Below are 25,744 nucleotides of genomic sequence, written 5' to 3'. Positions count from 1 at the left end.
TAAACTCTAGACGGGCCTGTTGACTGATACCTGTCCATTTAAACTCTAGACGGGCCTGTTGACTGATACCTGTCCATTTAAACTCTAGACGGGCCTGTTGACTGATACCTGTCCATTTAAACTCTAGACGGGCCTGTTGACTGATACCTGTCCATTTAAACTCTAGACGGGCCTGTTGACTGATACCTGTCCATTTAAACTCTAGACGGGCCTGTTGACTGATACCTGTCCATTTAAACTCTAGACGGGCCTGTTGACTGATACCTGTCCATTTAAACTCTAGACGGGCCTGTTGACTGATACCTGTCCATTTAAACTCTAGACGGGCCTGTTGACTGATACCTGTCCATTTAAACTCTAGACGGGCCTGTTGACTGATACCTGTCCATTTAAACTCTATAGACGGGCCTGTTGACTGATACCTGTCCATTTAAACTCTATAGACGGGCCTGTTGACTGATACCTGTCCATTTAAACTCTATAGACGGGCCTGTTGACTGATACCTGTCCTCAGAGTGTAGAACTAGAACACATAGATAACTCACTAGAAGGCAGAGAGTAGAACTAGAACACATAGAACTCACTAGAAGGCAGAGAGTGCAGCAGTAGCAGTAGGTTGGCGAGGACCAGCGACTCTGCGATGTTCGCCACACACTCCTGGTTGCACGTCACCGTGTTGACCACCTGTAGAGGGCGCCATAACACACTGTTTAATAATAATAACAGCGTTGACCACCATAACACACCGTTTAATAATAATGACAGTGTTGACCACCTGTAGAGGGCGCCATAAAACACTGTTTAACCCATGTAGACCTGAGGACGATTCTACAAATGTCTTCTACATCCTGACAGTTTTCTGAAAACCCCTCATTTTTCTCTATCAGTGGTTCTCACAGGGTTAAACCCTCATGTTTCTATATCAGTGGTTCTCACAGGGTTAAACCCTCATGTTTCTATATCAGTGGTTCTCACAGGGTTAAACCCTCATGTTTCTGTATCAGTGGTTCTCACAGGGTTAAACCCTCGTGTTTCTGTATCAGTGGTTCTCACAGGGTTAAACCCTCATGTTTCTGTATCAGTGGTTCTCACAGGGTTAAACCCTCATGTTTCTGTATCAGTGGTTCTCACAGGGTTAAACCCTCATGTTTCTGTATCAGTGGTTCTCACAGGGTTAAACCCTCATGTTTCTATATCAGTGGTTCTCACAGGGTTAAACCCTCATGTTTCTATATCAGTGGTTCTCAAACTATTTCATGTCAAGGACCTCCAAAATTATTATGTAATTGGCCGCCGACCCCCATCTGAAAATATGTTGTTCCAGGGACCCTTACAATATAAATTGGGGGTCCCAGAGAGAAATGCCATTAAATGGGGGTCCATAACCTAATGCATGTCAAACTGGGGGGTCCTACAACCCGTTAAATGTCATGGTTTTGGAGATCGACGCTTCGACCAACGTCAGACACACCTGGAGAGGGAGGGGGGGGTACACACACGTTTTACTGTGGGGGCGAGCAGTGACGCGCAGTGACGCACAGTTACCGTTATCCAGAGATAACGGTAACGTTTACAGTAGTGTGTACTGTACCTCCAGAGATAACAGTAACGTTTACAGTAGTGTGTACTGTACCTCCAGAGATAACAGTAAGGTTTACAGTAGTGTGTACTGTACCTCCAAAGATAACAGTAAGGTTTACAGTAATGTTTACTGTACCTCCAGAGATAACGGTAACGTTTACAGTAGTGTGTACTGTACCTCCAGGGCCAGCTGCTGAACTTTCCCAGCTCCGTAGAAACGCAGCAACGAGAACAGTAGCTTGAAATGTCCAATACACTCTGTCTCAGAACCTGTAGAAATAAAACACAATTAACAGTTACCCTTAAAACTAAGACAATCGCTGAAAAAACATGTTTTTTTAATGACAGATGTAGTCACTACGACCACAAATGTCCCAAGAAACTAGCTATAGCCTAGCCACCCAGTTTGCTGCACTCTGGGAAAACAGAGCAGCTGAATTCTTTGTTTTGATTAGGTGTGGAGTGGTGCTCGTTTTTTAACCACGGCTAGAAGGCCGTTTCAACCAATCAGATTGCTTCCTCGAAACGACCTGTTGATCTACAAGCTCACAACGTGGCGCGAAGCATCGCGTTGTGAGCTTATAGAGCTGCTATTTTCACTAGTCTGGGTCCCGGGGGAGACTCAGCATTTCTCTTTTGGGTCACAGGCTAAAAGGTTTGGGAACCAATGCCCTGGTACAAAAGTAGAAAAGTGCTGGTGCCGAGTGATTTTAGGCTATTATACTATGAAGCGGATTTGGCTTCCATCTTGAATGCTAACGTATCAGCGTTAATGCTACCGAGCTAAAATGAGGTCCATACTTGCTCTAGACAGGACCGATGTTCCCGCCGCACTCACCGGATAATCAGAAAAGACCTCCGAACATCGCCGATCTGTTCGACACCACGGACGGCTCATTAGTTTCAGAGAAAGAAAGCCTTCAAAGATGCGGCCTAAAACAGAAGCTAACGGCTATTGAGAAAGAAAAGCAGTGTGGGCGGGGCTGGGCCCTGGCAACCGTGCAGAGCAACCGGTGCGGTTCCAAAAATGAAACACAGCGAGGCAACGTTGCAGCGATATCAACGTTGTAGCGATATCAAGACGAGCCTGCTTGTCATCTATAATCTGTACCCAGCGTTTATAGGACAGGTATACTCGTCATACGGAGCAAATGTGTTCATGACGTTCCCTAAAGCCCAAAACACACCAAAGTCGAGACGGTTTTAGCGTCAACTCCTTGCAACCGTTTGGACCCAAGGAGTTGCACGGTGACCCTTTGGTGTGGTCAGGGCTAAACTCTAACTCTAACTAACTCACCAGGGTTGTTGATGTTCCTCAGCTCCTCCAGACCCATCTCTACTCACCAGGGTTGTTCTTGATGACGTTCCTCAGCGCCTCCAGGGCCATCTCGGCCCAACGCAGCCTCTCTGCGTGCTGCTGTGACTCCACCTTGGTGCTCTGGTTCATGGTGAGCAGCGTGTGGAGGTACTGGGCCTGGGAGCCCACATAGTCCAGCAGGCTGGCCGCAAACGCCTTGGGGAACTGGACACAGAGGACAACCAACCAATCAAGAGTCAACGTAACGCCTTGGGGAACTGGACACAGAGAGTCAACTTTCCCATTGAGACAAAGCGGGTGCTATGGGCTATAGTTCCACACATTGGCATTGAGATAGAATGAGCACTTCCGCATTACATCGTTACAATGGGAGTAAACACTACCTGTCTGTCTAGCATCAAATGCTGGATGAGTGAGAACTTTCTCAAGCTAAATGAGGATAAGACAGAAGTTCTCATAATCCGTTCTAGTGAACAGAAAGAATCAATAATAAGCAGACTTGGCAACCTGACTGTAGAAAGTAACAGTACAGTAAAGAACCTGGGGGTCATTATTAATTCTGAATTTAATTTTAATTCACGCATTAATCATGTTACCAAGATTGCCTTTTTCACCTTAGAAATATTGCACGAATCAGAGCCTATTTGTCTTTGGACGATGCAAAAACGCTAATCCACGCCTTTGTTTTTTCTCGGCTTGATTACTGCGATGCACTTTTTTCAGGACTGCCTAAGAAAACAACTGACAGATTACAACTTGTCCAAAATGCAGCAGCCAGAGTTTTAACAAGAACTAAGATGAGAGAACATATTACTCCAGTTTTGGCTTCACTGCACTGGCTTCCGGTTGTTTTTAGGATTGATTTTAAAATAATTTTACTCGTGTATAAAGCTCTCAATGGTCTCACACCTTCCTACCTACATGACTGCCTGCCTAAATATGTCCCAAACCACCCCCTAAGGTCTTCCACTGCTGGCCTGCTCACTTTGCCTAAAAAAATGGCAACTAAAAAATACGGGGAAGCAGCTTTTTATCTTCTACAGGCCAACGGCATGGAACAAGCTCCCACTGTACCTTCGACAGGCAGCCTCTGTAGACATTTTTAAAGCACAGCTCAAGACCCACTTCTACAACATTGCTTTTAATTGATATTTAATTTTTTGTTATTCATGTCCTCACTGTATTGCATTACTGCTTGTTTTTTAATGTTTATGCCTTGCTTTTCTTTTTTCTCCATTGCTCTGTAAAGCACTTTGAGCTGCATTTCATGTCATGAAAGGTGCTATACAAATAAAGTTTTATTAAAGTTTATTATTATTATTATTTATTATTAATATTATAGTGTCGCCACTCTCTTACTAGATTACTCTGGTTTAAATGTGCCGTGTGTGTCACTGCTTCCGACTAAAGACACAGCTGTGAAATTCATTCCGTTTCATACTCTCATTTTGGACGCCTAAAAGGAGTTCCTTTCTGGTGCATACACCACTGAAAGTGCGTGTCTGTGTGTGTGTGCGTGCGTGCTTTGCGTGCCTGCGTGCGTTGCGTGTGTGCGTTGTGTGCGTGCCTGCGTTGTGTGCGTGCCTGCGTGCGTGCATGCATAAAGGTTATGTAAATAACGGAGTTTGCCTCCAGACTGACCTCCAGGGGGAAAGATGGCTGCTCGTTGTAAACTCGGACAAAGATCTCTCCCACGATGAGCTCCTTGCCGTGGTCGCTGAACAGGAACTCTGACCCAAAGCTCTCGTCGTTCTCGCCCTGAAGGAAACCACAGGACAGACAGGAAGGAATCAGACAGAAAACTAGATGAAGTGCCCCTCGTGGCCTCCTGGTGGCGCTACGGAGTGCAAAACGGTCGTCAGTCTTTGGTTACCCTCTTAATGTTGCTCTCCTGCTGCCCCTCCAGGAATTCCAGAAGCTCCGCCCTCGTCCCGTTGTTCCAGATCAGGTACGGATTCTCTGAGTTACTGTTGAGCAGCTTCAACACCTGGAGAACAAGACAACAAACTACAGCTTCAACACCTGGAGAACAAGACAACAAACTACAGCTTCAACACCTGGACAACAAGACACAACTACAGCTTCAACACCTGGACAACAAGACAACAAACTACAGCTTCAACACCTGGACAACAAGACACAACTACAGCTTCAACACCTGGAGAACAAGACACAACTACAGCTTCAACACCTGGACAACAAGACACAACTACAGCTTCAACACCTGGACAACAAGACACAACTACAGCTTAAACACCTGGACAACAAGATACAACTACAGCTTCAACACCTGGACAACAAGACAACAAACTACAGCTTCAACACCTGGACAACAAGACACAACTACAGCTTCAACACCTGGAAAACAAGACACAACTACAGCTTCAACACCTGGACAACAAGACACAACTACAGCTTCAACACCTGGACAACAAGACACAACTACAGCTTCAACACCTGGACAACAAGACACAACTACAGCTTCAACACCTGGACAACAAGATACAACTACAGCTTCAACACCTGGACAACAAGACACAACTACAGCTTCAACACCTGGACAACAAGACACAACTACAGCTTCAACACCTGGACAACAAGACACAACTACAGCTTCAACACCTGGACAACAAGACAACAAACTACAGCTTCAACACATGGACAACAAGATACAACTACAGCTTCAACACCTGGACAACAAGACACAACTACAGCTTCAACACCTGGACAACAAGACAACAAACTACAGCTTCAACACATGGACAACAAGACACAACTACAGCTTCAACACCTGGACAACAAGACACAACTACAGCTTCAACACCTGGACAACAAGACAACAAACTACAGCTTCAACACCTGGACAACAAGACACAACTACAGCTTCAACACCTGGACAACAAGACACAACTACAGCTTCAACACCTGGACAACAAGACACAACTACAGCTTCAACACCTGGACAACAAGACACAACTACAGCTTCAACACCTGGAGAACAAGACACAACTACAGCTTCAACACCTGGACAACAAGACACAACTACAGCTTCAACACCTGGACAACAAGACACAACTACAGCTTCAACACCTGGACAACAAGACACAACTACAGCTTCAACACCTGGAAAACAAGATACAACTACAGCTTCAACACCTGGACAACAAGACACAACTACAGCTTCAACACCTGGACAACAAGACACAACTACAGCTTCAACACCTGGAAAACAAGACACAACTACAGCTTCAACACATGGAAAACAAGACACAACTACAGCTTCAACACCTGGACAACAAGACACAACTACAGCTTCAACACCTGGAGAACAAGACACAACTACAGCTTCAACACCTGGACAACAAGACACAACTACAGCTTCAACACCTGGACAACAAGACACAACTACAGCTTCAACACCTGGAGAACAAGACACAACTACAGCTTCCAACACATGGAAAACAAGATACAACTACAGCTTCAACACCTGGAGAACAAGACACAACTACAGCTTCCAACACATGGAAAACAAGATACAACTACAGCTTCAACACCTGGACAACAAGACACAACTACAGCTTCAACAACTGGACAGACCTGAACAGGTGTGCCAGAGCCCAGCTTTAATAGAAGGGTTAACTCCACCCACCTCTGCAGGTGTGATAAATAAAGGATCATTTAGCTCCACCCACCTCTGCAGGTGTGATGAATAAAGGATCATTTAGCTCCACCCACCTCTGCAGGTGTGATAAATAAAGGTAAGCTCCACCCACCTCTGCAGGTGTGATAAATAAAGGATCATTTAGCTCCACCCACCTCTGCAGGTGTGCCCGAGCCCAGCTTCTTGGAGATGTAGGGCGTCAGCATGGCCGCCAGACTCTTGCGGATGGTGGGGTTCTCCGGGGGCACGGCCGCTGCTCCCTCCACGCCGTTGGGGGTCTCGGCCCCCCCCTCGCCCCCCTCCGCGGCGGGGGGCGTAGCGGCCTGGGCCAGATGGAAACAATATTATATCACCATATTTTATCAGGCATTATCACGATATGTTTTTTCATGCAGTTTTAAGGGTTATTGTTCAAGTTACTTAACAGTACAATTAACCTCCTACAAGGTGACAGAAAAGGGAGTAATTTAGACGTAAATACTAATAATTTTGGCTAACGGAAACGTTCTACAAAAGCATAAATTAAGGTATAGAACTGCAAATAATAAAACGTGCATTCATTCATTGTGTTATATCACAATATATACGATATCTGTGAACATCCAAGGAATAAAGCTAAATACATTTTAAATGTAATGATCATGTTTTAGGCTAAGTCATTGGATTGTTTTTAATTTTCGTTTTTTCATGTCACGTGAAGTCTGCCTGTGCTATTAACTCATTTTGCAGTTAGTCTTGTTTTCTCCTCCCCTGAACACTTAGTCTTGTTTTCTCCTCTCCTCAACAGTTAGTCTTGTTTTCTCCTCTCCTCAACAGTTAGTCTTGTTTTCTCCTCTCCTGAACAGTTAGTCTTGTTTTCTCCTCTCCTCAACAGTTAGTCTTGTTTTCTCCTCTCCTGAACACTTAGTCTTGTTTTCTCCTGTCCTCAACAGTTAGTCTTGTTTTCTCTTCTCCTGAACAGTTAGTCTTGTTTTCTCCTCTCCTCAACAGTTAGTCTTGTTTTCTCCTCTCCTGAACAGTTAGTCTTGTTTTCTCCTCTCCTGAACAGTTAGTCTTGTTTTCTCCTCTCCTGAACAGTTAGTCTTGTTTTCTCCTCTCCTGAACAGTTAGTCTTGTTTTCTCCTCTCCTGAACAGTTAGTCTTGTTTTCTCCTCTCCTGAACAGTTAGTCTTGTTTTCTCCTCTCCTCAACAGACGGCTCAGAGCCACTAGGCTCAGCTTGGCCAGGCGGTTGGCCACCTCCTGGGCCCCACAGCGCCCCCTACCTGTGCGTATCCCCCCAGACGGCTCAGAGCCACCAGGCTGAGCTTGGCCAGGCGGTTGGACACCTCCTGGGTGTTGCTGTCCTGGCTGGCCGCCACCCCGCTCTCCTCCAGGGTGTAGTCGTACGCAAACAGCTGCACCAGGAGGTGCCACAGCACCCCCTGGTGGTACAGGTGGGTCTGCAGGAAGAAGTCCACCGCGAAGGAGCTGACGCACTGGACCGCCAGGGAGGCTGTCCGCGGGAGACCCTGGGAGGGGGAGGAGAGAGAGAGAGCGAGAGAGAGAGAGAGAGAGAGAGAGAGATTCGGTATTCGGCCAAGCATTTCCCTTTCGGTGCATCCCTAGAGTATACGGTTGTCTACAAACATACGCGTAGACAGCACCAGTAGGTACCGTTAGCCTAGCCACGTTTATAAACGTAGGTGGCAGCGAAAAGGTGAACACATTTTGACGCGGGTATACTCGTCCAATTAAATAAACTATAGCAAGGTGCTCTAGGAGAGTACGGTGACCGGTGTACGGCGATCAGAACGCTCACTTCTGATTTCATGCCGCATCGCCATTACAGTATTATAACTAGTGGTGGGGAAAAAAATCGATTAGTCAATTAATCGCGATGCCATCATGGGCGATAATTCATCGATGCACAAATGTCAAACATCGATTATATAATGTATTTTTTTTACCGGAGCAAAAGGGCGGAACTAATCTGCGACTGCGCTGCGTCGTCGTACCGGACCGTTTAGAGTGACGCACAGTCGCACACAGCGCTCGCACACGCTTTAGCTTTCAACAACCAAAACAGAACGAGTTACCAACGCGGAGGGGAAGAGAAAAAAGATGACAGAAAGGGAACATTTTGGATTGTATGAGGTTGAGGGGAAATGAGAACTCGATAAAACTCACACCATCGACCGCCTGTGAAATGTGGCCGAGATGGGACGACGTAGTGTGGCTCCAAAGTGCTAACATGGCCCGGAATCCGTCGCTCCCCACGACCGAATGTGAACGTAAAACCTTTGCAATAAAAGCGCCGATGGACTTCGTAATTCTAGTCGCCTTTTCTGAGTGCATGGGCAGCTGTCCGTGTGTTCGGGATCGGGATGGTTGTCTTGACTGCATCTCTGGATGTCAGTGGGCAATATGGTCTTGTACTCGTTGTGAGTTGTATCGAGTTCCCGTGTCCCCTCAAGATCATAGGATCCAAAATGCTGCCTTACACTTGTAAAATACTTTAAACCAAATGCTCCTTAATGTGTGCAAACAAACAGAAAGGTGCAACATAATAGTCTCAATAACTACCCCAAAGCTTCCTTAATGACACTTCAGTAACTGAAAATTAAATCCCTGAATAAGGAAACAAAGAAAAGCACCTTTTTTGTCCTAACAAAGAATAAAGGCAATTTGAGTGCTGCTGACCTCAACCTAAATCCTGCCCATGTATTTCTATGACATGACATCTTATGTCATTATTAATATATATTTATTGTATGCTTGTACAAACTCATTATTTTCTTTTTTTTAAGAAAGCTGCTTATTGCTGTTCTGTATTTGCCCACGGACACCCATCTGAAAATATTTTCTTCTATGGACCCCCCCCAGAAGCAAAGATTTGAGTTTAAAAAGTGCACTGTGAAAGAATATATATATATTCATAATCATTAGAAAGCACTTTGTTTATTAGTCACACAGTAACTGAGTGATTAACAGTGAGTGATTAATCATGATTAATCGGGATTAATCGAATCGTAACATAGCCCAATTAATCAGGATTAATCGGGATTAATCGAATCGTGACCCTCGGAAACGATGTGTAATCGCATCGCCAGGTACCTGGCGATAACCGCCTCTAATTATAACGTCTTCCGAAGAGAAATTCCGGATTTTTTGGGGGGAGCGGAAAAGTGAAAGCGCTTCAAAATAAAAGCTCCGGGCATCCGTCTGACGCAACATCGAGATCGCTGGAGGACTGTAGTGGCAGACAATGTGTTAAACACACACACTGACTGACGCACGCACGCACACGCACACACACACACACACACTGACTGACTGACTGACACACACACACACACACACACTGACGCACACACACACACACACACACACACACACACACACACACCCCTACCTTTCCGTAGTAGAGCACATGACAGAGGTCTCGAATGATGTTGGGCATCTCAACGATCTTCTCCCTGCACTCCTCGAACTGAGCCGCTACGCTGTAGCACTTACAGATGTGCCCGCACACCTGGAGAACACGATACACTGATTATAACACACCTGGATAACACGATACACTGATTATAACACACCTGGAGAACACAATACACTGATTATAACACACCTGGAGAACACAATACACTGATTATAACACACCTGGAGAACACGATACACTGATTATAACACACCTGGAGAACACAATACACTGATTATAACACACCTGGAGAACACAATACACTGATTATAGCACACCTGGATAACACGATACACTGATTATAACACACCTGGATGGAAGCCAAACCCGGACGCGAGACATAGTGGAATGCTTGAAATGTACTGTAATTCTGCAAACTGTTAATAAATACTTCAATCAATCAAACGGTCTAGTATTGTAACACACCGTACCTGAACTGCTTGGTCGTCAGCCTTGCTGGAAGCTGTTAAAACAGCTACGCATCGAGACAGGGCCTCCAGCAACACCTACACACACACACACACACACACACACACACACACACACACACACACACACACACACACACACACACACACACACACACACACACACACACACACACACACACACACACACACACACAGGACACACACACACAGGACACACACACACACACACACACACACACACACACAACACTTGAATTATTTTATTTGGATCTGCACAAGAGGCGTAATACAATAGACCCAAACACTGATCAGAATTAGGTTATACATTATATGGTCCAACCAGATATAGCTGCTGCACATGCTGCTTAACACACAGAGGGAAAAGAAGAACAAATAAATAAATATATATAGCACATTGTTGACATACTATTACTTGACACTACTAGACAGGATGTCTAGTACGCCTTCTCCAGACACACAGACTGCATAGTAGCTGAGACAGAACAGTATTTAGCCAGCTTTTTTGCATTTGTTTTTAGCAATCCACCCAATTGCAGACCCCTGAGCACATGTTTATGGACATGGCCCAGACTTCCAAATAAGGACAATAAGTTGACAGTTATATCCCAAGGCCATAATACGTTCCACCAGAAGCTGATATTTCACAAGTTTGGATGTAAAACAAGTGTCCATATACAAATCAAATGGGCAGCCTATTTCAAATATAGTGACAGTTTTTCTAATTTACTTTACTCCTCTGATCTTGTCTGAGACCACACACACACACACACACACACACACACACACACACACACACACACACACACACACACACACACACACACACACACACACACACACACACACACACACACACACACACACACACACACACACACACACACACACACACACACACACTTAATTCCTTGACATGAAATATAGAATAGAATCACTGATACAGAAACTGATTTAGAAGACATTAATACAATTTGGTTTTAACCCATTCTGGGCAGGAATCCCCTTTTGGGGTTTTAAAGCATTATGTTATACTTTAGCTGTTGATCTACAAGCTCATAGCGCGGCACCGACTGCCGCACTAGGAGCTTGCAGATCTGCTATTTTTGAAAAATCGTCTAAATGTGGCGCAAATCTTTGAATATATATTCTTTCAGAGCGAACGTTTTTAACTGAAATCTTTGCCTCTGGGAGGGTCACTGGGGGGGGGGGGGGGGGGGGTCTGTGGCCAAATACAGATCATTCCGGGGGTTCTTGACAATAGTGAAAATGTGCCTCAAATCTTTGAATATATATTATCCCATTTTGGGCGGGATCCCCTTTTGGTGTTAGCATTATGTTATGCTTTAGCTATTGAAAAATAGCAGATCTACAAGATCTACAAGCTCATCTACGAGCTTGTAGGTCTGCTATTTTTGAAAAATCGAAGAACGACTGACATTTTTAGAATCTGATCTCAGGTCAGAATGGGTTAATACAGAGTGAACATTTTAACTCAAATCTTTGCTTCTGGGAGGGGGGGGGGGGGTCCCTGGAACGACATATTTTCAGACGGAGGTCTGTGGCCAAATACAGACAATGCCCGTATGCCTTGTTTATCGGTAAACTGGTTTATCCTTGAGCTAAACAGGTCAAGCTGTGTTGTTTTCGTCGACTAAAACTAAGACGAAAAATGTTCGTCGACTACCATTTTTCGCTGACTAAAACTAAATAAAAACTAAATAAAAACGAATCTATGATGACTAAAACTAAGACTAAATATACTGACAATTTCGTCAACAAATAAATACTAGACTAAAATGTTAGGAAGGGACTAGTGGACAAGAGATCCAGTTTTATGCTGGGTTGCATGCTGAAAATAGCAGATATACAATCTCACAACCAAAGTGTAAAATATGTCATTACAACGACATCAAGGCATGTCAAAACACATTTTAGTCGCCTAAATCAACTGTAGATTTAGTCGACTAAAACTAGACTAAACACTAGTCACACATTCCAGGTGACTAAAATGTGACTAAAACTAAGTGAAAACTATTCAAGAGACTATGACTAAAACTAAAATAGAAATTTGCTGCCAAACACAACACCGGGGTCACGGTGGTGGTCACCTCGATGCCGCTCTCTCTCCGCAGCTCCTCGGCGTTGAGCGCTGAACAGTTGACGGTGTGGAACGCCAGCTCCGTGGCGGCGGGGAGGAGGGGGGAGGTTTTGGAGAAGAGCTGGTCGTCCCCCGTCTCCATGGTGATGGTCTTGATGAGCATGGGGTAGCCCGCGTACTTATAGGGCTCCAGTTCTGGGGAGAGGAGAGGTCAAAGGTTACAGCATGGGGTAGCCAGCGTACTTATAGGGCTCCAGTTCTGGGGACAGGTCAACAGGTCAAAGGTTACAGGTCACTGGTTACAGGTCACTTATATGGCTCCAGTTCTGAGGAGAGGAGAGGTCAGGTGTTACATTAATAAGGGCCGATTCATACTCCTATTTTGCCCTCGAGGGTGTTCAGGCTACATCTACCACCTTCCAAGATGACGCCTGGTGCGACCTTGAAATGGGCACTGAAGCAGCAAATCGCTGGGAGCACTGATTTAATGGTTCCACAAAAAGCTGGACGCTAAGCGTGTACAAATACACTGTTGGTGTAGTTAGATGCAGTGACCCAGACCTTGTTTATGGGTTAGGTTAGTTAGATAAGTTGATCCAGACCTTGTTTATGGCCTAGGTTAGTTACATAAGGTTATCTAGACCTTGTTTATGGCCTAGGTTAGTTAGATGCAGTGATCCAGACCTTGTTTATGGCCTAGGTTAGTTAGATGCAGTGACCCAGACCTTGTTTATGGCCTAGGTTAGTTAGATAAGGTTATCCAGACTTTGTTTATGGCCTAGGTTAGTTAGATAAGTTGATCCAGACCTCGTTTGTGTCGGTTGAAGAGGATGCTCTGAGTCTTGAGGATGAGGGTTAGGGGTTAGGGTAGGTTACCTTGTTTGTGTCGGTTAAGGAGGATGCTCTGTGTCTTGAGGATGAGGATGATGTTTAGGGTTAGGGGTTAGGGGAGGTTACCTTGTTTGTGTCGGTTGAAGAGGATGCTCTGTGTCTTGAGGATGAGGGTTAAGGGTTAGGGTTTAGGGTTTAGGGGTTAGGGGTTAGGGTTTAGGGGTTAGGGTAGGTTACCTTGTTTGTGTCGGTTGAAGAGGATGCTCTGTGTCTTGAGGATGAGGATGATGTTTTCGGGGTCCGGCCCGTCGATGAAACGAGCCGACTTGGTGCAGAGAAACTCGTACGCTTTGTTCACCTTCTCGAACATGTCCTAAAAAAACAAAACAAACACAAGGAAAGCAAGACGTTTATATCCTAACTGGCAGCCACCTTGGCCGTTCGTTGTGTTGCTGCCTTGCAGCTTTACCTATCCCAATTAAGATGAAACAATAAAGTGCCTTAAACGACTACTCTGTGAGTGCTGGCATAGAGCGTCGCAGTCCCGCTCCGTTTCATGACAACGAGAGACCCGGAAAAGAATCATTTCAATTAATTTTTCCTCATAGACTTTTCAAAAAGTATTTATTTAAAAGACGTTTACGCCGCGGATAAAGCCAACTCTTGTTGTGACACATCATGACAAGAAACACAATGTTTTGGGCTGATCAAGTAATTAGAAAGAAGGGAAAAAAAGGCTGGTTACTTTTTCTTCTAACAAATTCTATGTTCGGCCCAAAACACTGATTATTGTCATGATTTGTCACAACTCGAGTTTGCTTTGTACGACGCTTAGGTCTTTAAATAAATACTATTATATAGACTCACCCTGCCTTCTGGGTTCTAGTCTGGATGTATTATAGACTCACCCTGCCTTCTGGACTCTAGTCTGGATGTATTATAGACTCACCCTGCCTTCTGGACTCTAGTCTGGATGTATTATAGACTCACCCTGCCTTCTGGACTCTAGTCTGGATGTATTATAGAGACTCACCCTGCCTTCTGGGTTCTAGTCTGGATGTATTATAGACTCACCCTGCCTTCTGGGTTCTAGTCTGGATGTATTATAGACTCACCCTGCCTTCTGGACTCTAGTCTGGATGTATTATAGACTCACCCTGCCTTCTGGGTTCTAGTCTGGATGTATTATAGACTCACCCTGCCTTCTGGGTTCTTGTCTGGATGTATTATAGACTCACCCTGCCTTCTGGGTTCTTGTCTGGATGTATTATAGACTCACCCTGCCTTCTGGACTCTAGTCTGGATGTATTATAGACTCACCCTGCCTTCTGGACTCTAGTCTGGATGTATTATAGACTCACCCTGCCTTCTGGGTTCTAGTCTGGATGTATTATAGACTCACCCTGCCTTCTGGGTTCTTGTCTGGATGTATTATAGACTCACCCTGCCTTCTGGGTTCTTGTCTGGATGTATTATAGACTCACCCTGCCTTCTGGGTTCTAGTCTGGATGTATTATATAGACTCACCCTGCCTTCTGGGTTCTTGTCTGGATGTATTATAGACTCACCCTGCCTTCTGGACTCTAGTCTGGATGTATTATAGACTCACCCTGCCTTCTGGGTTCTAGTCTGGATGTATTATATAGACTCACCCTGCCTTCTGGGTTCTTGTCTGGATGTATTATAGAGACTCACCCTGCCTTCTGGGTTCTAGTCTGGATGTATTATATAGACTCACCCTGCCTTCTGGGTTCTTGTCTGGATGTATTATAGAGACTAACCCTGCCTTCTGGGTTCTTGTCTGGATGTATTATAGAGACTCACCCTGCCTTCTGGGTTCTTGTCTGGATGTATTATATAGACTCACCCTGCCTTCTGGGTTCTAGTCTGGATGTATTATATAGACTCACCCTGCCTTCTGGGTTCTAGAGACTCACCCTGCCTTCTGGGTTCTTGTCTGGATGGTACTTCTGAGCCAGTCTGAAATAGGCCTTCCTGACCTTGCTCTCCTCGTGCCTGCAACGCAAACACAACAAGGTTTGATTAAAAGAAAATCAAAATGAACTCGTAATTAAACGACACAGAGTCACATATGTTTGGAACACAGTTCTCGCACGCGCACACAGCAGGGCAGATATAAATGGCATTAAATGGGGGTCAGTAGCACATGCATGTCAAACTGGGCATCCTTTTCAAATGGGGTCTTGTCCTGAAAATGAATATTCAGGACACACTACCAGCCTGGCACCCAGCCTGGCACCCAGCCTGGCACCCAGCCTGGTCAAAATATGGCCCTTGAGGAAAATTAATTGGGGAACCCTGCAGTAGGGTGTTGTACTCACTGTCCCAGTGAGGGTATTGTGGTAGTATTGTGGTAGTATTGTAGTAGTATTGTGGTAGTATTGTGGTAGTATTGTGGTAGTAGTGTGGTAGTATTGTAGTAGTATTGGGGGGGGGGGGGGGGGGGGGGTTGTACTCACTGTCCCTGTCCCCTGGGCAGGGACAGTGAGGGTATTGTGGTAGTATTGTAGTAGTATTGTAGTAGTATTGTAGTAGTATTGTAGTAGTATTGGGGGGGGGGGGGGTGGTACTCACTGTCCCTGTCCCCTGGGCAGACTCAGGACCTCGTAGGCTTCCTCCACGGACATGGACGGAGGTTTCTTCTCCACCTCTCTCTTCCACGCCTCCAGGGTGTCCTTCAGCAGCTTCACCTGGAGGACACAGACCCTGTTACTGACCCTTGACCTCCTGATGACCCCTGACGTCCTGACTTAATAGATATCAAAAAGGGAGAAACCCTAAATGCAATACTTTTCACTTCAAGAGTGTTTCGCACAGATGTCAGTATTACAGAGTTATATACAAATAAAACCCTACAATCCCATGTCCATGGAGACTGGAGCGGGGAGGAGGAGGAGGAGGAATGAACCATGCAATGTTTTTCATACAACCCTAAATGTTCAACAACAAGTTACAACCACAGTTCCTTTGGTTTTTAGAAGGAGCTACAAGCTAGGAGGAGGTTATGATTACATACTAGGTTTGCTAGCTAGCAGGCTGCCAGGCTATGAAGATGATCAACTACTTAACTTCATCGCGACTATTATAACTATGATCGTGCGGCATGGCGGTTTGTTTTTTTGTTAGATAAGCGTGAAGAAACATGAAATCACGGCAAGAGCTACTGTAGTTTGACTGTCACCAAACTGGATAATATTGGGCAGAGTGAGGAGGAACTCCTGCTATACTTTACTGTACCGGACGACACGACGACACGTCTCCAATCTAACTTGTTGAACAAACTACAGTAATAAACTCACCAATAGTAAAAGTATTTACACACTGTAGTTGTCCCCATTGAGCGTATGAGCCTATGAGGCATATCGCATTATGCTTTTCCCAAAGAAAATCTGTCTTGAATGTTGCTAGTGCAAAAGCCGGTCCGCTGCCCACGGCAAAACCCACGTACAGTAGGCTTGTATACGATATGAAAACAATCAGCCAGGAATGGATTAGTACTGAAGTTGGCGAACTACCAACAAAACAACAGAGCTCACAGCTGCATGTCTGCATGTCTGCTGTAGAAAAGCATATTATTAAAAAAAATATTAGCGAATAATCGGATGTCAATTAACAGTGTCGACTAGTGTTTTGCTAGTCGACTATTCGATATTATGTTAATGCCCTAGTGTGTGTGTGTGTGTGTGCGCGGTACATACGCCGTCTCTGATTGGCCAGCCGGGGAAGCGCGTGGTGTCACAGAGGTGTCGGAGGTAGTAGATGTTACAGAACAGCTCGTTGTCCAGCTGGGGGAAGCTGACCACCGGGATGGGGCAGTACTGGTACAGAGCCCTGGTGTTGCTCTGCAGCCGCGGGGAGAAGTCCGCTAGGTGGGCGGCCATCTTCTCTATCATCAGCCTCCTATAGGGAGAGAGGGAGGAACACACAGTCAGTCCGCTGGGCGGCCATCTTCTCTATCATCAGCCTCCTATAGGGAGAGAACACACAGTCAGTCTGCTAGGTGGGCGGCCATCTTCTCTATCATCAGCCTCCTATAGGGAGAGAACACACAGTCAGTCTGCTGGGTGGGCGGACATCTTCTCTATCATTAACCTCCTATAGGGAGGGAGGAACACAGTCAGTCGGCTAGGTGGCCATCTTCTATGTGTGTGTGTGCAGTGTGTGTGTGTGTGTGTGCAGTGTGTGTGTGTGTGTGTGCGTGCGTACCTCATCTCACTGCTCCAGATGGCCTCCGGCGTGTCGAACTCTCCCAGGAAGATCTCAGAGAAGCGCTCGGCCTCGTAGTTCTCCAGATAACAGACCATGGCCTCGGGAAGGACGGGACCCAGGACGCTGCGCTGGACGATGTCCTGACCTTTAGCCTAGCGGAGGACAACCGTTACTGAACACTAAGGACGGGACCCAGGACACTGCGCTGGACGATGTCCTGACCTTTAGCCTAGCGGAGGACAACCATTACTGAACACACTGCGCTGGACGATGTCCTGACCTTTAGCCTAGCGGAGGACAACCGTTACTGAACACTAGAGGACCCAGGACACTGCGCTGGACGATGTCCTGACCTTTAGCCTAGCGGAGGAGGAGGAACTGTTACTGAACACTAGAGGACCCAGGACGCTGCGCTGGACGATGTCCTGACCTTTAGCCTAGCGGAGGACAACCATTACTGAACACGCTGCGCGCACGCACCAAATTTTGGTGTCCAAATGCAGAAGTGCAGCAGGGCTTTAACATAGAGCGCTCGGTTGCACGGGGTTTCCTCGTCAAGAATCCACGGGTCCGCCTGCAGTCCTTCCTCTTACCACTAGGGCCCAGCGCTTCAACATTGGAGTGCCTAGCTGGCCCCTTGGTGGCAACGTGCCACTGCCTGTGACTTGAATCGCACAGTGTGCTGGCCTGATAGACTCCAGAATCTCAACCTCACCTGCTGTGCTCAATCTGGCTAATGACAAGCCTCTCAGTCCATGTTTTTTGGGGGGTGGGGGTGCTCAGTCGACTATCAGACGACCAACAGCACATTTATTCATATTAATTCAGACTAGCGGTATACAAATCATTATTCGGGGACAGCTCTACTGAAAACACTGGACCACAATGTCCTGACCTTTAGCCTACATGTATAATAAAGTATAAGTAATAAAGTATAATAAACACACTGGAACACAATGTCCTGATGAAGTATAATAAAGTGTAGTTTTACCTCCTCTGATCTGAAGGCCTGCTTGAGATGAGTGTACTTTAAAAACCTGAGGAGAGAAAAGACACAAACACACCATGATGAAGAGTGTGTGTGTGTGTGTGTGTGTGTGTGTGTGTGTGTGTGTGTGTGCGCGCAGTGTGTGTGTGCGTGCATGCGTGCGTACCTTGCTACAGGCAGTAAATTAGATCCAGTGTGTGTGTGCGTTCGTGCGTGCTACAAGCAGAACATGTTTGTTTGTGTGTGTGTGTGTGCGTGCAGAGTTGAATTAATTAATTAATTAATACTTACTTTTGCCTTCACTTTCCTACAAATATTATGCCAGGTTCTCATCTCCAATGAGTAAGAAATTGACATGCAATGCCTAAATTAGCAGCTTAACAGTGTGAATGCAGAGATTGTGGTCCTCCACATTATGTTATTTTATTTGTTGTAAGGAAGCTATAGTTAACCCATTGATGCCTGAGGCCGAATCTGGGAACGCCTTCTAGGGCCTGACCTAAGGTTTCTGAAAACCTTCAAATTCTGATGATTTTTTTTTTAAATAGTTATGTTGCTACATGTATAGCAATAGCTGATGAGACACAGAGAGCGCGCCGGCATCAAGGGTAGAACAACGTATACGTTGCACCAGGCGTCAATGGGTTAACATGACATGAGTCATGTCAAGCAGGCTGTCACATGAGGGGTCTCTGGGGCTGACACTGTCTGATGATCTATATGAGCAATTTAACTTGTCTATGTATTACTCTACAACGAATACCAATGGAACACAAACCTGTTGCCCTGATCATAACTGATAAAACCACCACCCAACCAGTCTGCCCTGCAGTGCAGCTCAAAGTACTGGTTATAAAAGTAAAATGAACAGCTGCTTGCTCGTGTTGCTGTTATTTGTTATAAATATTAAGTATCACATTTGTTTGATTGCCTGCAGACAGTTTGTGATCGATCAAAATTCAATTAGAAAATTGTGAAATCATAACACTGACTGACTGGACTGACAGAGCGACTGTAAGAGAGAGTGAGAGTGAGAGTGAGAGTGAGAGTGAGAGTGAGAGTGAGAGAGAGAGAGAGAGAGAGAGAGGTCGTCGGTCCATGCGTGACAAATTATTTGAAATAAAACCTTTTTTTTGTCCACACACAGTCCTACATGACATGACAGCATACCTTTTCACTTCACTCGAGTGACGAGTCGTTTTGTCTGTGAGCGGAGCCGTTGTGCCTCAATTAGCCTGCATGTGTTCAGTTGTTTTTGTTTAGTTTCCATTGTGTGTATAATTCGACTGCATGCGTTGTGCGGCAAGCAGCATGCGCGAGGCCTAGTGCGGCGGCACCATTCGATCTACCTTAAAAGCGTATGTACAGTGTGTGTGTGTGTGTGTGTGTACAGTGTGTGTGTGTGTATGTACAGTGTGTGTGTGTGTGTGTGTGTGTGTGTGTGTGTGTGTGTGTGTGTGTGTGTGTGTGTATGTACAGTGTGTGTATGTGTGTGTGTGTGTACAGTGTGTGTCTGTGTACAGTGTGAGTACCCACCGTGCAACAGGCAGAACATTGGATCCAGTGTACATCATGATGAAGAAGAAGACTCCGGTCAGATACAGTCTCTGGAGGTTGGGGTTGTCCTGCATCACCATGTACATGATGTTAGCAACCTTCTCCACCAGGATGGGGTCGAAGGTCAACAGCAGCTGCAGGGACAGATACAGGACGTTAGCGCCATTGTAATGGGAAGTTTATTCCATAGCTTAGATTGGGAGTGAGTCTGTAGTTCTGACTGCAATGGGAAGTTCATTCCATAGTTTAGATTGGGAGCGAGTCTGTAGTTCTGACTGCAATGGGAAGTTCATTCCATAGTTTAGATTGGGAGTGAGTCTGTAGTTCTGACTGCAATGGGAAGTTCATTCCATAGTTTAGATTGGGAGTGAGTCTGTAGTTCTGACTGTAATGGGAAGTTCATTCCATAGTTTAGATTGGGAGTGAGTCTGTAGTTCTGACTACAATGGGAAGTTCATTCCATAGTTTAGATTGGGAGTGAGTCTGTAGTTCTGACTGCAATGGGAAGTTCATTCCATAGTTTAGATTGGGAGTGAGTCTGTAGTTCTGACTGCAATGGGAAGTTCATTCCATAGTTTAGATTGGGAGTGAGGCTGTAGTTCTGACTGCAATGGGAAGTGCATTGCATAGTTTTGGATCCAGAAGGCTGAAGAGTCTGGAACGTGTGGAGCGTTGTCCCAGCATTTTTAGTGAAGGTACTTCCAGCTTCCCTGCGTTGGCTGATCTGAGTGCGGGAGGGTTTTGTAATAATAACAGTGTGAATACTGCCCTCACCTGGACAATGTGAGGAAGGCAGGTGTTGTCACTAATCAGCCTCTTGATCTTTGGTAGAGGACGGATTATGGCGTTGTCCTGGTCCCTGGAAAACAAGACACGCATACATTACATTATATACACTGTGTGTATTAATTAACCCTCTGATGTCACAACATAGGCTTTTCTTAAAGTATTTATTTAAAGACGGTTACACCGCGGACAAAGCCAACTCGGATCGTGACAAATCATGACAATGAACACAATATTTTGGGCCGATCAAATCATTAGTAAGAAGAAAATAAAGGCGGGAGACAACACTTTTTTTTTTTTTTTAATAAATTATTTGATCGGCCCAAAACAGTGTTCATTGTCATGATTTGTCACGATTCTTTTTGCAATTATAATGAGGTTGATCCTGCATTTTCTGTATGTATCCTGTACGTGTCGCAGTGCGACGCGTTGTGAGCTTGTAGATCCTATAATTCTGTGTGTGCGCACTGTGCACGCCTGTGTCACGCGCTCAATTAAGAAAGATTTAATGCAGATGCGCTGATGACGCCGGCCAGGTTCAGACTCAGAGGCCCAATCCCAATCCACTCCCTTGCTGACTCAATGAGCCCTCACTGACTTAGCTTTGCTCAGACTCATGCGTCAATGCTGACTTTGGCAAAGGAATGACCCACAGTTCATAGCGTTACCAGGGGAACGAGGGGGATCCATCGAACGCCAATCATTTACGTATGCAAATTAGTTGTGTATCGCGGTTAGAAGGTCAACAAACACAATAGTGCTTTCTCACTGTTCTCAAAAGGAGACGGAATGGAAGGATATATTTAATAGCAATAATAATAAGGGAAACATGATGAGAAATGACTAATGAGCAAAGTAAAAGAATATGGAAATGAAATGTATAATGAATATTATTATATATGAATATTACAACCCATATCACACAGGAAAGTGTATTTATGAAACTAATAATAAGCACGATCAGCTTAAATACTAAAATAGACATGATAGGCACTGGCTGTGAATAAGGACAGTTTTTATAAAGTGATGCAAAGTGTCATGAATGGCGGACTCATATCTTCAAAGTGCTGTCCCATTCCTTTCACAACAATGTGGAGCCCTTGCAGCCTCTCACCCTCAAGCACTTACAGCTGACGTCACTAAAGTCAATGAGGGTCCAATCAGGGCTCAGGGCTTGAGGGAGGCAATTGGGATTGGGCCAGAGCCTCAGGATAGTACGAGGGTTGCCAGGTCTGACCGTACCTGCTGGGATAGTAGGAGCACATGGTGATGAGCATGTTGAGGATGAGGGTTGCCAGGTCTGACTCGTTCATCACCGCCTGGCCGCTGGCCAGCAGGCACCACTTGAGCTGCGGGATGGCCTGAAGGGGGCGCCAGCCGTCCATGCCCTGAGCCCAGCAGCGCGTCTTAGCCGTTAGCACGCCGCCGCTCCAGAACTCCTGCATCTGGAGCAGGAAGAGCAGACCATATATGGAGATATCAGTACATGTGGAGGCAGGAAGAACAACTCCTCATCTCCTCTCCTTGTCTCCTTACCTCCTCAAAGCTGAAGGGTCCTCTCCTCTCCTTGTCAGCGTTTCCAAAGTACCACTCCTTCTCACTCTCTCTCTTCATGTCGGGCGACGCCTCCAGAACGTTGCTCTGTGGACACACCATCGGCCAATCACAACACAGTGGAGACACCATCGGCCAATCACAACACACTGAAGACACCATCGGCCAATCACAACACACTGTGGATACACCATCATCCAATTAGCCCTCCGCCAAGTCCCTCCCCAACCCGCTCGTTAGCAGAGAGAAGACAGGGCAAGCTGTCCTTCTCCGTTAAATTACGGGATTTCTCCATTTAAATAATCCATCATTTCAGAAACAAGAGCTTAAAATTGTCTTCTAAATCTAGTCAGCCAGGCCTGCAGTAGGATATGCACTGGACACATGTCTTCTAAATATAGTCAGCCAGGCCTGCAGTAGGCTATGCACTGGACACATGTCTTCTAAATCTAGTCTACCAAGCCTGCAGTAGGCTATGCACTGGACACATGTCTTCTAAATATAGTCAGCCAGGCCTGCAGTAGGCTATGCACTGGACACATGTCTTCTAAATATAGTCAGCCAGGCCTGCAGTAGGCTATGCACTGGACACATGTCTTCTAAATCTAGTCAACCAGGCCTGCAGTAGGCTAGGCACTGGACACATGTCTTCTAAATATAGTCAGCCAGGCCTGCAGTAGGCTATGCACTGGACACATGTCTTCTAAATCTAGTCAACCAGGCCTGCAGTAGGCTATGCACTGGACACATGTCTTCTAAATCTAGTCTACCAGGCCTGCAGTAGGCTATGCACTGGACACATGTGCATGACATTATTTAAATAAACTAGAAATACGAGGAAATGACAGAGGGACAAATCAACTTTTACCGACAACCCGACAGGAGTTTTCATGTTGCACGGTCAGACTACGGTCATTAGTATTATTGCATCACCTGGGTGGGTCAGTCGTGTAACTTTCCCGACTTTAAGCTGTGCCCTTTAATAAGGGTGTTGTACCTGTAGGGGAGCGGTGGCTCTACTGGCTAACAGATTAATAAGGGTGTTGTACCTGTAGGGGAACGGTGGCTCTACTGGTGTGCAGGTGGGCCATGGTCAGAAGGTCCACCAGGATTCGAACGCCGTTGGAGTCCATCACCTCCCGCACGTTTTTCTGCACCAAGAACAAAGAATGAACGCAACGTAAACACACCAGGAAGTAGATCGTAACGTAACGTAAAAACACCAGGAAGTAGATCGTAACGTAACGTAAAAACACCAGGAAGTAGATCGATCGCTGTCTGGCACTAAACTCTAAATCTCCACAGTCTAACTTTTTGTGGATTTATTTTCTCTGTAAATTAACTTCCTACATGATCACACCACAGCGTCATCGCAGAAACATCGAAAACAGCAGATCTACAAGCTCCACACGAGGCTCCCTTTGAGCTTGTAGATCTTTTACTTGAACCATTTAGGAATGACCAGATTCTACAAATTCTTCTAAATCATGACAGTTTTCAGAAATAATGTTTCTATGTCAGAGGTTCTCAAACTATTTCATGTCAAGGACCCTTAGAGTTATATGTATTTGGCCGCCGACCCCCATCTGAAAATAGGTTGTTTCTGGGAGTTTTGAGTTAAACATGTTCTCTAGAATATAATATAATATAATATTCAAAGATGTGCGCCACATTTTCAATATTTAAAAAGAATAGCAGATCTACAAGCTCATAGTGCGGCACTCGGTGCCGCGCTATGAGCTTGTAGACCTGCTATTCTTCAATACGTAAAGTATGACATAATGCTTAAAATAACAAAAGGGGTTCCTGCGGTCCAGAATGATTTAATATAAATTAATTGGATTGAACTGAATGATCATTTCTGCCGTTCCGTCTCTCACCTTGTTGAGAATGAGTTTGTTCAGAAACAGGATGAGTCTGTCTCGTTCCAGTCTGTCTGTACACTGTAAAACACAGAGGAGAGAGTTAACAGGCTGTCTGTACACTGTAAAACATAGAGCAGAGAGTTAACAGGCTGTCTGTACACTGTAAAACATAGAGCAGAGAGTTAACAGGCTGTCTGTACACTGTAAACACAGAGGAAGGGGTTAACACTCACAGCGCTAGCATATTTATTTATTTATTGACAAATTATTATGATACAATTCACGCCAGCATTATTTCCCTGTTCAGCTCTTATTTTGAAGAGCCACAAATCTAGACCGGATGTTGTGAATCTTATGTTGGGTAAGGGGTTTGTGTGACGATGCTGTATCGTTACATCACGCTGCCACTCAAGTGACTACTGGCCAATCACAGGGCATCTTTTCCGGGTCTTATCCGCGGGGGGGTGGGGCTTCGCAAGGAATGTGGGGAAAGTTTGACCCTCTCATTGAGCACATACAGTACGCTCCAGAGGCGGGAAGGGGCGTCGAGGTTTACACCTCTACGGGTAAAACGCTTTGTGACACGTCTAGGGGGTGGGGCCACAATCTGCATTCACAGTTGTCATTGGTCTACGTCCTGATTGTCATTTCGACGGGGGGTTTTTTCCGACCAATGACAAAGCTTCTAGGAACATCTTTGAATGCTAGATGTGTCTCAGAGACTAACGTTTATTTGGGAGCGTTTTGCTCATTGCTGGCTGTCTGAATACCAAGACGAAAAAGAAAAAAAAAGGTCATTAAGATTTTGACATAATAATATTATGTCAAAATCTTAATGACCTTTTTTCTTTTTCGTAGCTATAAGCAACAATATTATTGTTGCTTATAGCTACTTTAATATCATCGGGCAGGGAAGGGGCCCAAGTTCATTCCAGAATGGCGTGTGGGTGATTGCGTGTGTGCGTGCATGGTGCGTGTGTGTGCGTGGTGCGTGTGTGCATGGTGCGTGTGTGTGCGTTTGTGCGTGTGTGTGTGCGTTTGTGCGTGTGTGTGTGCGTGGTGCGTGTGCGTGTGTGGTGTGTGCATGGTGCATGCGTGCGTAGTGTGTGTGTGTGGTGCGTGGTGTGTGTGTGTGCGTGGTGCGTGTGTGTGTGCGTGGTGCGTGTGCGTGCGTCTCACCCGGTCCAGCATGCCAACGATGTATTTAGTGTCGGTGAACGGTCCGATCTCTTCGCAGCACTTTCCGTACACGATGGCGAGAGCCTGCAGACAGTTATTAATGTTATTACTGTTATTAATATTACTACAGGTATTAACCCATTTAGGCCTGACGTCAAAATAAAAAAAGAACGTTCGCTCTGAAA

The 25,744-nt window shown here is 45.5% G+C and overlaps 1 protein-coding gene across 5 annotated transcripts in view; it reads right to left on the bottom strand.

Moving 5' to 3' along the window:
- dnajc13 (DnaJ heat shock protein family (Hsp40) member C13) overlaps positions 1-25,744 on the bottom strand; it is a 97,580-nt gene that overhangs the window by 19,965 nt on the left and 51,871 nt on the right. For all 5 annotated transcript variants that reach the window (XM_083778810.1, XM_083778812.1, XM_083778809.1 and 2 more), the window contains 23 exons: positions 25,560-25,643; positions 24,396-24,458; positions 23,565-23,666; positions 22,498-22,602; positions 22,204-22,406; positions 20,950-21,034; positions 20,155-20,309; positions 18,622-18,667; positions 17,628-17,782; positions 17,120-17,321; positions 15,996-16,111; positions 15,338-15,416; positions 13,638-13,773; positions 12,580-12,764; positions 10,451-10,525; positions 9,954-10,073; positions 7,825-8,070; positions 6,716-6,883; positions 4,773-4,886; positions 4,541-4,657; positions 2,926-3,103; positions 1,760-1,851; positions 585-684 (listed from right to left, as the gene is read on the bottom strand). In XM_083778810.1, the coding sequence (XP_083634936.1) occupies positions 585-684; positions 1,760-1,851; positions 2,926-3,103; positions 4,541-4,657; positions 4,773-4,886; positions 6,716-6,883; positions 7,825-8,070; positions 9,954-10,073; positions 10,451-10,525; positions 12,580-12,764; positions 13,638-13,773; positions 15,338-15,416; positions 15,996-16,111; positions 17,120-17,321; positions 17,628-17,782; positions 18,622-18,667; positions 20,155-20,309; positions 20,950-21,034; positions 22,204-22,406; positions 22,498-22,602; positions 23,565-23,666; positions 24,396-24,458; positions 25,560-25,643 (2,926 nt within the window). The remainder of the gene's footprint in view (positions 1-584; positions 685-1,759; positions 1,852-2,925; positions 3,104-4,540; positions 4,658-4,772; positions 4,887-6,715; positions 6,884-7,824; positions 8,071-9,953; positions 10,074-10,450; positions 10,526-12,579; positions 12,765-13,637; positions 13,774-15,337; positions 15,417-15,995; positions 16,112-17,119; positions 17,322-17,627; positions 17,783-18,621; positions 18,668-20,154; positions 20,310-20,949; positions 21,035-22,203; positions 22,407-22,497; positions 22,603-23,564; positions 23,667-24,395; positions 24,459-25,559; positions 25,644-25,744) is intronic.

This window comes from Protomyctophum parallelum, assembly GCF_964188405.1.
Source record: "Protomyctophum parallelum genome assembly, chromosome: 12".
Taxonomy (NCBI): domain Eukaryota; kingdom Metazoa; phylum Chordata; class Actinopteri; order Myctophiformes; family Myctophidae; genus Protomyctophum; species Protomyctophum parallelum.
The sequence above is the reverse complement of the archived record's forward strand: the minus strand, read 5'-3'. Positions and strand labels throughout refer to the sequence as shown.